General features: G+C 55.1%; 1 protein-coding gene and 1 non-coding gene across 2 annotated transcripts; both read right to left on the reverse strand.

Moving 5' to 3' along the window:
• Positions 1 to 3,376: 3,376 nt before the first annotated feature.
• NOP53 (NOP53 ribosome biogenesis factor) lies at positions 3,377 to 12,063 on the reverse strand. The gene is made up of 13 exons (XM_019752661.3): positions 11,768 to 12,063; positions 11,253 to 11,317; positions 9,799 to 9,907; positions 8,915 to 9,114; positions 8,435 to 8,505; positions 7,313 to 7,408; positions 5,731 to 5,835; positions 5,447 to 5,650; positions 4,884 to 5,059; positions 4,596 to 4,662; positions 3,810 to 3,886; positions 3,672 to 3,728; positions 3,377 to 3,436 (listed from the first exon to the last, which is right to left on the reverse strand). The coding sequence occupies exons 1-13, from the start codon at positions 12,040 to 12,042 to the stop codon at positions 3,430 to 3,432; spliced, it is 1,509 nt and encodes a 502-aa protein (XP_019608220.3). The 5' UTR covers positions 12,043 to 12,063; the 3' UTR covers positions 3,377 to 3,429.
• Positions 4,440 to 4,550, reverse strand: LOC141567784 (small nucleolar RNA SNORD23). Its single transcript, XR_012490613.1, has one exon. It is a non-coding gene; the product is annotated as a small nucleolar RNA SNORD23 (small nucleolar RNA).
• Positions 12,064 to 12,282: the final 219 nt, after the last annotated feature.

Genomic DNA, 12,282 nt, shown 5'->3' on the forward strand with positions numbered 1-12,282 from the left:
CAGACCATTAAAATAGTTTCCAAAAGCTGCCTTTTAAAAATGGTGAAGTATCCCAAGTGCAGACACCCCACTTGTAAATGTCCATCTCTTATTGTTCTACATTTGGGCGGTTTCTGTTTCTGATCTTCCAAATAGCACAGCGGCAGACATCTTCCAATACATCAAGGAATCTGTCCGTAAGTTTTTTTTCCCAATAATTTTTTTTAAAAAGTTTTCTCCATTATAGAGAAGTTGGAGAAGGTGGAAGAAATCCCCCCAACCGAGACCTTGGGCATGGAGGGTCAGTTTGATGAGCCCCAGAGTGGACGGCGGCAGATCCTGTTTGCTTTTTTTCCACGAAGCATCAAAACGTAAACACTTCCCGCTTCTTACATGTGCATCCCACCCCTGGGTTAGTGGCCACAGAGGCCTTCCTTCCCCAAGTGGCCAGGCCTGCCCCCGTCCATTACCACGTTTCCTTCCATTCTACATAACATTCTGCGGACCTGCCTATGCATTATGCTTTTCCCCAAATTTCCGGCCACTTCCTTAGGGCACATTCCCAAGAGTGCAATCAGTGGGCCAAAAGGTAAAAGTCTTTGTAAGGGGTGTCTTTGGCACAGATTTCAAGTTTCCACATTTTTTTTAAAGCCATTTTCGTTTTTTTCCTCACATTGTTTTAATAGCAAACACTCTAGAGCTTACTCTGTGCCAGGCCCTGCTCCATGCGCTTTTATGTGCAGACTAACTCATCCTTGTGATAACCCAGTGAGTAGGCACTGTCATTATGTCCATTTTGCAGATGGGGACCCTGAAGCACAGAGCGGGTGAGTAACTTTCACAAGGTCACACAGCTAGTATGTGAATGAGTTGGGATTTGAAATCAGGACGCTGGCTCCCAGGTTCATGCTCTTAACAATTCTAGGCTGCTGCCCAGAGATGGCCTCCATCTTTTTAACAGTCAAGTCATGCTCATTCTGCAGTATACGTGTCACCATTTATTCAGTCATTACCCAACTGGTGAGCAGTCTCTTCTAATTTTACATCACCACCAGAGGCAGATCCCCGTTTTGTGGTGCCTGGAGCTGTACAATTTGGGGGACCAGCTTTAAGAAAAATGTTACAAATTCAAAAGGTGTAGGGCCTTACAAGGAACAGCACAAGTGGCCGAAACTTAAGGTCCATTAGCAGCACTAGATCTCCATGTGCCATTTTCCAATAATTATGAGGAAAACCTTTAAACACTGGAGGTTTCCACATACCCCACCACCCCGATTCTACTCTTCACATTTCACTGTACTTGTTTTTTGATGTATCTGGGCACCTGTCCACCCCCCATCCGCCCGGTAATGCCTATTGTTTTTTGCGTGTCAAAGGAAGTTGCAGGCGGCAGTTCAGCTTGCAAATCATTTAACTAGAGTTCAGCATTTAAGTCTTTTTTTGTAAAACTCAGACATGAAATGTAATTGTCGTGCAATAAAACACACGTGCCTTTGCCACAGAACCGTTTTTTGCACACATGGGAACAGACGCATTTCCCCAAGCAATAGAACAGCGTGAATTTCCTGAGGACTCTGCCTAATGTCCAGGCTGCAAAATATGCCCTTGAGTAGCTGTGACCACCCCACCCCAACCACATATTTGTTGGATGCTCTGATGCCCACCTCTGGGCATTAAGAGTTTCCTCCTCTCTTCCAGCAGGTTCTCTCAGACTCACTCCCCAGGATGAACTTAATAGGTCAGAGGCCAAGGCTCTAGCTCTTGAGCAGACACGGAGTGGCTTTTATTTTCACCTCAACCTACCACCCCCCACCCAGCGCACCCTCCCCTCCGAGCTCGTTTCTTGTCTGCACAACACTCCTTTTTATTTTTAAGATGGGAGACAGGGAGGAACAGTTCCTTGTCATGATGTTTTACAGATGGTGGAGAGAGGCTCTGACGTTATTCTCTCCCTTCATCCGTTCCTTTTATAAATTACTTGCTCTATTTTTATAAACATCTTTTCCTGGAGAAACCTTCCCAAAGGCCGCAATAAAATATTCAGAGACTAACAGAAAACTAGAAACACTGAACACTTCTGACGAAAGATACCCTATTCAAAGTCAAGAGGACTAGCCTGGGAGAAATGTTATCATGTATGACCGACTTCAGATCCATAATAGAGTGACTACAAGTAAACAAGAAAATGCCAAATGGCCCAGGAGAATGGTCAAAAGGTTTGACCCTGCAGAGAAGAAACTGCCAGGGATTATATGAAGAGATGCTTGACCTCACTGGTGAGCAGGCACAAAACACAGTGCGATCAGACAGCAGGGAAGCTGAGAAAACAAGCGGGCTCCTACGCCGCCAGAGGATAAAAATCGTAGTGGCCTACACAGAGAACTTGGCTGAACCCATTCAATGATCCCGGAGGTAGACTTTTCTTTTAGCCCAGGCTCTTGTCCTACAGACACAAGTGAAATGGCACATGTCATTCCAGTGTCATCAGGAGGGGCAATATGGGCCTGTTTGTGTGAAACTGACACTCGTGTAGCAGAAGTCTATGTAGCTGTGAAAACGAACGAGGAAGCACCATGTGCAAGATACCGAAAGTTCTCTAAGATGCACTAAAATGGAAGTTAGAAACCACATACGGTACTATTCCTGCCAAGACACAGGAAAATAAAAAACAATTCTATTTTCACATTGACATGTAATTAAATAGCGCCACATGGAACATAACAGTATCCCTCATCCCAAACTGCAGTGACAGCCATCGCTGCAGGGAAGTGGGTTTGAATGGACAGCAAAGGATCACGGGTGCGTCGTGGTTCTTGGGTATCTTTATGCCCTGTATCTGACTTACAGTGAGAACAGTCCTTTATTACTTGTAGAATCAAGGTTTCAAAAATATTAAATGGGGAGGGAGGAGGAAAATTACCCCCTTTGATGTGTTTCCACTTCCTCACCTTTAAAACGGGGTAAGTCTAGCCGTCCCTAACGGGACTGCTGTGAGGCTTAATGAGTGACTCCATCTGCTTATAAGCACAGCAGGCACTCGGCAAACGTTAGCTGCTGCCACTACCAATGTGACAGTGCTGTCATCAAGACCTGCCTCTCAGTCACCTGGGGCCAAGAGCGGTGGGCATCCCTCCAGTCAGAAACCCAAGTGTGGACCCTGACCTCCCCTCCCCACCCACCCAGCACGCCAGCCTGGCCCCTCTCCCCATTTTAAGACCTTCCTCTACAGGACTGGCTGCCCACCTTGTCCCTGCGGGACGGGCCCTCTGCCACACCCTGGGTTCTCACCAAGCTTTGGTGGAGATGAAGGTTCTGGAACCTATCCCCTTGTGCACTAGAGGGGGATGGACAGAAAGCTGCCGACAGCAGGGGACAAGTCACACACGAGGCCTAGGGCGTTGGTCAGAAGATGCTTTATTGAAGGGTGGGGACTCCAGCACCCAGCGGCGGTTACAACCTGGGGACAGAGGGAGGCTGAGGGTGAATGAGGGGAGTGTCGGCCCCATGCTCTCACCCACTTTACACCCCACTCTGGTTTGGGCCCTTCTGTTTCCCCTTGGGGACCCTTCCGCCCTGACTCTGGGTTCCAGTGCATCTGGTAGGCTGACACTTAACCACTGGCCAGTTACCATGTTTGGGACAGGCCCAGGGACCCAGCGGACAACTGGGAAGGAGAAGGGGGTGCCACTCACTGGATCTCTCGGAATGCCCGCTTCTCCACAAGCTTCACTTTGTACTTGCGCTTGAACCTGGAAAAGGGAAGAATGGTTAGTGATCGGCAAGCCCACCGATGGCTCCGATGCCTCCCACCGCGGGAGCCCGGCCCTCACTTGGCTCGCTCCCGGGGCTCGATCATGTTTCTCCTCTGGAAGCTCTTGAAACGGTCACGGAGGATGTTGCCCTCAGGCTGTGGGACACAGAAAGGGAGGCGTCAGTGCGCGCCCAGCAGAAACCCGAGGGCCTCTGGCCTCTCCCTGAGATCCGGCCAGGGCTCAGCTTCTGCAGACTCGCTCTCAGCAAAGACCCCCAGCTGGTCTCAGCCTGGCCTGAGCTCATGGGGTGATGGGTGCCGACGGTGGGCTGCCTCTGAGCTGAATTTGGACGAATCCACAAGAAGGAAGCTGGTGAAGAAGTGGGAAAAAGTGCAGGCAGAGGGAACAGCAAGGCACAGGCCAGGGGTCAGAGGAGAGGGGAGCACGGTTGGCTGGAGCCCCGAGGCAGGCCAGACCACGCAGGGCCCATGGCCGAGTGAGGACCTGGGTAATGGGGAGCTGTGGAAAGTTCCGCGAGGGGGGAGGGGGACAGGGTCCATTTTGACTTTTAGGGCCACCCCTCTGGGACCAAAAAGGGCAGGGGCTATAATGGGACCTGGTTGGGAGGAAAGGCCTTCTGAGGGTTACAGGGTCAAACCATCACATCGCCCAGCCCCTCGCCCCTAGGGCCCCCACCTCGGGACCCTGTGCCCTCAGCTCCCAGGCATCAGCCCAACTGGCCCAGCCTGGGAGCAGCCATGGTGTCGCCCACAGCCCCTGGGGGGCACGGGGAGCAAGGATGGGTGTCATCAGTGGGCACAGGGCTCCCCCTACAGCACCACATCACCCCAGATGGGCAAGTACCTTCAGGGTCCTGAGGGAGCCAGAGAGCTCTGAGCTGAGCTGCACGTCGATGTCGGGGGCCTGATACCTGGAGAACAGGGGCAGGGCGTTCAGGAGGCTGGCCTGGCCCAGGGCACAGAGTCCAAAGGCCCTCTTGGGGAAGGCTGGGCTGGGCAGTGGGCCTTCGAGAGCACGGAGCTCTGGGGAACATGGTCCTGCAGGAGGGGGCCAGGCCGAGCAAAGTAGGAAGGCACCAGGACGAGGGATCAGGAGCCCTCCCGCACCCCACCCCAAACCCCCAACCCTCACTTGAGCCGCCCCAGCCTGCGGGGCCTGTCGGCCTCGGCCAGCCGCTGTGCTCGTCGTCGTTCCCGCCGCCGTGCCAGTTCTGCCAGCCGCTGTGCCACCTGCATCTTGATCCCGCGCAGCCTGAAGAGCTCCTGGTGCCGCAGCCGGGCGGCCCGCACCGCAGCCTGCTGGACCCGCTGCACAACAGGTGGAGTCAGAGGCTCAGCCGTGCCCGCCAGCCCTGTGGGGCCACCTCTCCCAGGTCACAACAGGCCAGCTGCTCTAGTTTCTTCACGGGAGAGGTTTTCTGAAACAACCTTTCTTATCCATTTGTTTCTGTCAGTGGTCCGTAAATCCTGGCCCCCCAAAAGCACCAGGGCTGCAGTATCTTGGTCTAGCATGTTCCCCACTGTATCCCCTAAACCCAGAGTGGCGCCTGGAGGGCACTGGGAAATAGGTCTCAGCTGGCAAAGCAACTGCGAGGATCCAAAACAGCACAGAAAAGCAGGCTGCAGGGATGACAGAAAGCAGGCTGAAGACAAAAGAAATCAGGCTGCGGGAGCAGACCCGAGCCCAGTGCTCACCAGCATCCGGGCAGCCTTCTCCCGCTGCCGCTGCCGCTCCGTCTTTTTCTCCACAGCGGCCAGGCGGGCAGGCATAGCGGAGGCCTTGGCCCCTCCGGTGTTGTCGGCTCCAGCCTCGGGCCCCTTGCCCTGGCCCTCACCCAGCCCCCCTTCCTCATCTGACTCCTCCAGCAACCCCTGGCACATCTCCTGGAACGTCGACTCCTGCGGGAGAGGGAGGGTGTCAGAGGCCGGCGAAGGGCAGGCCCCGGGAAGGAGGGGACGATGAGCGTGTGCGGGCTCACCTGGGTGGCAACCTGCTCCGCAGGGGGCAGGGCCAGCTGCCGCTCCAGCTTCTCGGCCTCCTTCTGCCGCTGCAGCTCGACTTCGTGAGCTTCCCAGAGCAGGTTCTGGCAGGGGGCAGGGTCGGGTGAGGACGGAGGCCCCGGGGGGCCTCTCCTTCCCCTCACCCCCCACCCCCACTGCCCCGGCCCCTCCTCTCCCTGGTCCCCCAACTACAGCCTCACCCAGCCCTCCCCACAGCGGCCCTTAACCTCCTGGCTGCCCTACTGGTTCCCTAAAGGACAGTCTGGTCTCCACACACGGTACAGTTTCATTTATATGAAACACCCAGAGCTAGCAAATCCATAGAGACAGGAAGGAGAGTGGCGCCTGCCAAACACGGGGAGCGGCGAGGACTTGGGGGTGACAGCCAATGGGTGTTCTGGGGTGATAAAAATGTTCTAAAATTGTGGTGATGGCTACACAGCTCTATGAATATACCAAAAACCACCGAAATGTGCCCAGTAAGTGGGTGAAACCTATGGCATGGAAAATACCTCTGGCAAAGCAATTATATATTAAAAAGAAAAAAACAACCCACTGTCTGATCTTTCTTCCTTCTCCCCAGCACCCACGCCGCCCACGTCAGTCCTGTGGGGAACAGACTGCACTTAGCGGCCTCCTCCCACATGGACAAGCTCATCGTTTCAATACGGTTTGTTTCTGCAGACACGTTATCAGGTAAAGACCACTGCCTCTACTCCTGGTGAGCTAAGATCCCTCTTACATGGACGACACTGCAGCATTCACGTGTGTCCTGCATCTACTCAAAGATGGCGATTTCTCTCCGGGAACCTGTGCTCCTTGAGGGCAGGGGTTTGTCCCCCTCTGTTCATGACATCTGTGCTCAACAGACGTCTGTGAAATGAACAGTGACTCTCAGCCGGGTTTTCTCACTGCTGAACTACCTCGGCCTCAGATAAGCCTCATTGGTTACGTGGTTGGTCTGCTAACCAGTTAAGTCAGGGGTGTCCAGACTTTTTTCAACGGTTTTCACCAAGGGCCATATGCGGTAAAATACACCAACAGCCGGGCCACTCACTCGAGGTGAAGTACGTATTGCCTCACCGGGTTTATTTAAGTAAACTAAATATATTTTTGGAATTTTCTGCGAGCCAATTAACAATGGATCATGGGCTGCAGTTTGGACACCCCTGAATTAAGTCCTTTTGCACCTACGGCCTGTGAAGTTCCCTAAAGGTGCCACGGTCTCACTCACCTCGGGGTCTCTGCACACGCTGTTCCCCTGCCTGGACTCCCATTCCCCTCTTTCCACAGCAAACTCCTCAGTCTCAGTTCTGTTGCTCCCTCGTCCAGGAAGCCCTCTCTGACCCCCCATCCCAGCCCTGCCCACTCTGGGTTGTCACTGTCTGGGTATAGGTCTGTCTCCCCCACTGGACCATGAACCCCAGGAGGGCAGGCTCGGGGCTCTCTTGGTCCTGGTGAGTCCCCAGCTCTAAGTGGGCACAGGAAAAGTGCCTGGCAAGGGAATGCCAGCCCGCGGGACTGGTGCTGACTAAGGAGAGGCCCAGCAGGGCTGTGTACCTGGTGGTCCTCAAAGGATGGGTTGTAGGAGGCTCCGGCGGGCGTCACCTCCACGGCAGGTGCCTGGGAGGGCTTGGTGTGGAGATGCGGCGGCCGCTGGAGGAGGAGCAGAACGAGGCAGGGTAAGGCCCGGGGACCCCAGGACTCACCTTCTCACCAGCTCTCGGGCTGGGACTCCAGGCTTGGGAGGCAGCAGAGGCCGGGGTGCAGCCCACAGCCTCCAAGCTGGGAGGTGCCGGGGGGATCCGTGTCTGGAACAACGGACACCTGGGATTCCCGGCAGTGGCATCCCCAGGACGAGCAAGCTCCCTGCAGGCCAGGGCTCTGCCTGCCTTTCCTGGGAAGAGTCTCTGTGACCCCCATGGTGGGCAGGGGTGGGTGACACTGGCAAAAACATGGTTCAGTGTGTCATGATTTTGGCCATCGTGGCCAGTCACTGAAATCAGCAGCAGTGTCTGTCAGAGCAGGTTACAGCCGATCAAAACACAGTGCAGCCCTCAATCCCCCGGAGAGCTCGTAAGAAACAAAATCCTGGGTTCACCCGGACCCTGCTGATCAGTTGCTCGACAGGCCTCCCTGGTCCCTGCCCGTCTGGCCTCCACCCCAGCCAAAGGCCCTTAGTCTCCAGCAGAGGCCTGGGGGTCACCCTGATGGCCCTGCCCTTGTCCTCTCCCCACATCCATTGCCCTCTAGCTCCGGTGCTTCTGCCTGAGGCCTGTTTGGGGTTGTCCCTCCTCCCACCTCAGGCCCAAGTCCTCAAAGCAGTCAGCAATTCCATCGCTCTCCTGTGGAAAACATCACTGGAATAAAACCCTGAAACCGGAACTGTGCTCCCTGCGGACTCCTCCTCCCACGTCCTCCCCCACTGGCTGCCTCCTCACTGGCTCTGCAGTTCCCTGGCCTGGCGGTTCCCCCGGTCCCTAACCCATCAGTTAGTACCACCTTCCCTAAAGCACGGAGCTCGCGCCCTTTTGAAGGGACCACTGGCCAACTGGCTCCAGCACGTGTGTGGACGGGCTCCGAAACCGAGGCTCTACCACCCGAAGGCAGAGCCATCCCCACTGCTCCCGGCCTCCTCCTCCGACCTCTATCAGCCGGGACACCATTTGGACACATTCTCACCTTCACTCCTTTCTTCTTGGTCTGCTCCAGGAAAAACGTGTCCTGGCCAGCCAACGGCCGCTCCAGAGGGTCTGTAGAGGCAGTGAGGGCGGCTGCTGGGGGCTTTCCAGTGTGGGGAACACCCTGGCCTAAGGGGCTCCCTCTGATCCCTCCCCCTTTCATAAGCCCAGGCAAGGGAAGGACTGATTCTCAGACCCCAAGGGGCTTCCAAAGCCAGGCACAAGAGCATCTGGACACGGTCCAGGAGGCAGGAGACCGATGGCTAAGGGGCAGGAGCCGACCCTCAGGAAAGCCCACTCGAGAACGTGGAGCACACATGGGAAAAAGGCACCACTTTGAGTCGCCTGACTCTGCTGAAGATCGTCAAAGCAACAGCCACAGGGCATCCCCTTAGACACGGAGCTCTTGTGCAGTGCACAGCCTGCACAACCATGTATGGCAGCCGTGTCCCCACCCACAGGTGACAGCAGAGACACTTACTATCTTTGGCCCAGAGATCGTAGAAGGGCCGCTCCACCGTGTCTTGGGGCCCAGGCTTGGCTTTGGCCACAGGAGGGTTGAGGAGTCGAGCCTGCGCCCTGCGCACATCCCGGGGCACCTCGCCCTGCTTTACCAGCTTCTCCCATAGCTGGTCCTTCCGCTTGAGCTTCTTGGCGTTGGGGACCTGGTGGGCAAGGATGCTGGGGCGGGAAGATGCAGCAAAGGTGAAGTGGGTAAGGCAGAGGCCTGAGAAAGGGCCCAGCTCCTCCCAGTTGAGCCCCCCACCTCTGCCTGCCCCCCACCACTGGGGCAGCTCCTCCTCCAGCACCTCCTGTCCCAAGAGCCCTCCACAGGGTGAACTTTCTCCCGGCCCCTTCTACTCTTCACTCTATCCGGCAGCTTCCGAGAGCATCTCCCCAGATCTCTCTCTAGCCCAGGCCTTTCCCCTAAACCCCAGACCCAACAACACAACAGCCTCTGCGGCCTTTGCCCTGGATGTCGCCCAGGCACCTCGTACACGTACTACCCCCAAAGCCACTTCTCCCACACCCTCATCTCAGGGACAGCCCTGCCATCACCGAGTCTCCCTTCCCCGCCTTCAGGGGTCAGTCACTAAGCCCTGTCTGATCCACCTCCTGATGGCGGCTCCCATGCATCTCCTCCTCTCCATCCCCAGGCCCCATTCTCACCTGCCTCGGCCCCCTGCCTCACTCCCTCCAATCCATCCTCCAAAGCCCAAATCTGACCCGATCCCTGCCCCCAAGTTACCCTCACCTAGCCCCCTGGCAATTCCTTTAGGACCAGGAAGTGGGGGCTGTTGCACAAAAGGGCACGAGGCCCGAGTCCAGCGGAAAAGAAGGCTGTGGGACCGGCAGGACACTCACTCTTTGGGGGCAGGGATCTTAGATGTGTTCTCAAGGATGAGGTCGATCCGAAGGGGTTTCTTAAGAAGCAGTGACCTCTTCTGGCCTTTGGTCCTTTTCTTGTTCAGCTCTAAGAGTGAGAGAAAGAAGAGGCATCACGCCTCAAGCCTCCTTACATCCCAAGACTCCGCCCCCACCTCAGTACACCTCCATTGGAGCCATCACACCTGCATCCCAGTGGAGACTTGGAAGCCCCAGGCTGACCCCGGGCTCCCACCTTAGGACAGAGGCCTAAGGTGTCCAAGCTCTGACCCCCACCACACCCATTCCCTGGGCCAGCTGGATGCAGCCCTGTGCTGGGGACAGAGTCAGATCCACAGCCCTGCACACGAGGGGCTTCCAGACATTCGGGAAGCCACCCCAGAACCAGTAACACTAACGAGGAAGAAAGCTGGTGGCAACAATGAAGCCCAGGGAGCTGGACTCGGGCCCCAAGCTGGGCAATTCTCAGCACAACAGTGTTTGCTGCCTTTTACTTAAAGCATACAATCACTTACTTGTTATGCCCTTTAAAAACAAAACAAAACAAAAAACAAACCCTAAAGCAGAATCTATAAACTGACTCTCTTCTGTTCCCCAAAGGGACTTCCTACTGGCCAAAGCAGGCCTTCATTACTTCCTTACCTGCTCACTAGGGCAGGTCTCTGACTTACCTTTGTATCTATAGCCCAGATCAACCCATTTCTGTGAAAATCAACCCCTTTAATAACCCTTTCTTACCTGCTCGCTTGAAGTCTGTCTGATAGCAGGTCCTTTTACTCTATTTCTGTTCACTGGAACAGGCCCCTTGATTGATCTCATATTGATCATTAAGAGTGGCCTGTTTAAAGCAGTCTGCCTTTTGCTCATTAAAGCTATTTGTTTTCCCATTAAAGCTGACGCCTTGTTTTCTATCCCCACATTAAAGCAGACTGCCTATTGGTAGTGTTTTTCCAGATACTGGCAGAAACCCTGACAATCGCTCCCTTCTCCACTTGTTTCTGCACATGCCAACCCTGCACTTTGGCAATTTGTGGCAAGCAGGTTAAGACAAGGTTCTCAAGCACTCACTGAAACATATCCTCTACGTCTTATTACAGCGTATCTTATTAACTAAAACTGTAATTCCTTACAGCAGGTCCTGACTTGCTTTTCTGCAAATTAATGAGACCTGATATTTTGTCTAATCTACTCATCAAGGCAGACCCCTGCTGGCTTTTCTGTGCAGTAAGATCTCTGATACCTCAAAAAGAACTGACTGTTTTCAGTTTCTAGCCTCCTTTCTGTTCATTCCAGATCTTCGTTTACAGTAAAGCCCCTTTTTGGCAGGTGTTTGCCACACAAGCCATTTCATTAACACAGATCTCCTGAGAGGCTGAAGGGGATTAGATCACCACCAGTCATCGCCTTCCAACACCACAAAAGCCTTTCCTCACCTCCATCCTTGGGGCCGGTGTCCACGAAGAAGAGTTTTTCATCGGGGGCCTCTGATACCAAGCCACTGGGAGATGGAAACATAGAATGTCAGCCATAGATATTGGGGAGGGAGCAAGATGCTACGGAAGGACTAGGTTTAACCTCTCTGCGCCCAGCTTTCCTCTTATGCTCATTCAAGCATCCTCTCGCCAGCCTGGGACCCCTCGAGGCTAAAGCCTCTCCCTTCAACTTACAGAACTTAATACTTAAAACGCACCCAACTACAGTGGGTTACATGGGACATACACGCACTAAAAAAATCACAGTACTCGTTTACCTGAATTCTAACTTAACTGGACGCTCTGTATCTGGTAACCCTACCAAGTTCCCAAGCTACCCACCCAGAGTCCCCAACTTATGCTCTCGCTTCCCCAGGTACAGCAGGGACAGGTGCTCCCAGCCCCCCGAAGTCTTCAGGAAACACGCTCGGCCTCGCCACAGGTGGCCCAAATGCCTGAAGTCCCGCCCCACGCACCCGCTCGTGCGCTCCTGCAGCCGCACGTCCTCCAGGAACTGATCAACCTCCAGCCCCAGAGGCTCTTGAGCGAGGCGCCGCCAGCCACGCTTCTTATTTCTTGGGCCTCGCCGCCGCCGCCTCAGCGCCGGGTCCACCGAAGTGGGCCGCAGCCCCAGGAAGCCGGAATCGGCCTCACTTTTCGAGCGGAGCTTGCCGCCGCCGCCGCCGCCGCCGCCGCCGCCGCCGCCGCCGCCGCCGCCACCACCGCCACCGCCACTGCTTCCTGCCGCCATCTTGTTAAAGGAAGACTCCAGACAGTGGCGGCGAAAACCCGGCTCGGGGCATGCGCGCGCAGATATCCCGCCCACTCCCGAGACCCACTTCCGGCGTCTGCCATCTTGGTAAAGTGGCTGGAGCGTCAAAGGGGCGGGGAGTCAACCATCTTGATAAAAGGTAGATGGTTCCTCCCTCCTTTGCAGATTCCTATTGGCGGCGTGTTTTAAGTTCTTGGCTCAGGCCCAATCCAAACTTTC

The sequence above is a fragment of the Rhinolophus sinicus genome, chromosome 8 (assembly GCF_057876585.1).
Source record: "Rhinolophus sinicus isolate RSI-liver-muscle chromosome 8, RSI-T2T, whole genome shotgun sequence".
Classification (NCBI taxonomy): Eukaryota; Metazoa; Chordata; class Mammalia; order Chiroptera; family Rhinolophidae; genus Rhinolophus; species Rhinolophus sinicus.

What these genes read in the sequence shown, in the direction of transcription:
- NOP53 (XM_019752661.3), bottom strand. Translation starts at nt 12,042, where the DNA reads ATGGCGGCAGGAAGCAGTGGCGGTGGCGGTGGTGGCGGCGGCGGCGGC. An exon ending in CTGCAGGAGCGCACGAGCGG is followed by an intron (nt 11,318 to 11,767) that starts GTGCGTGGGGCG and finishes TCCATCTCCCAG; the next exon opens with TGGCTTGGTATCAGAGGCCC. An exon ending in CACCGGCCCCAAGGATGGAG is followed by an intron (nt 9,908 to 11,252) that starts GTGAGGAAAGGC and finishes TCTCACTCTTAG; the next exon opens with AGCTGAACAAGAAAAGGACC.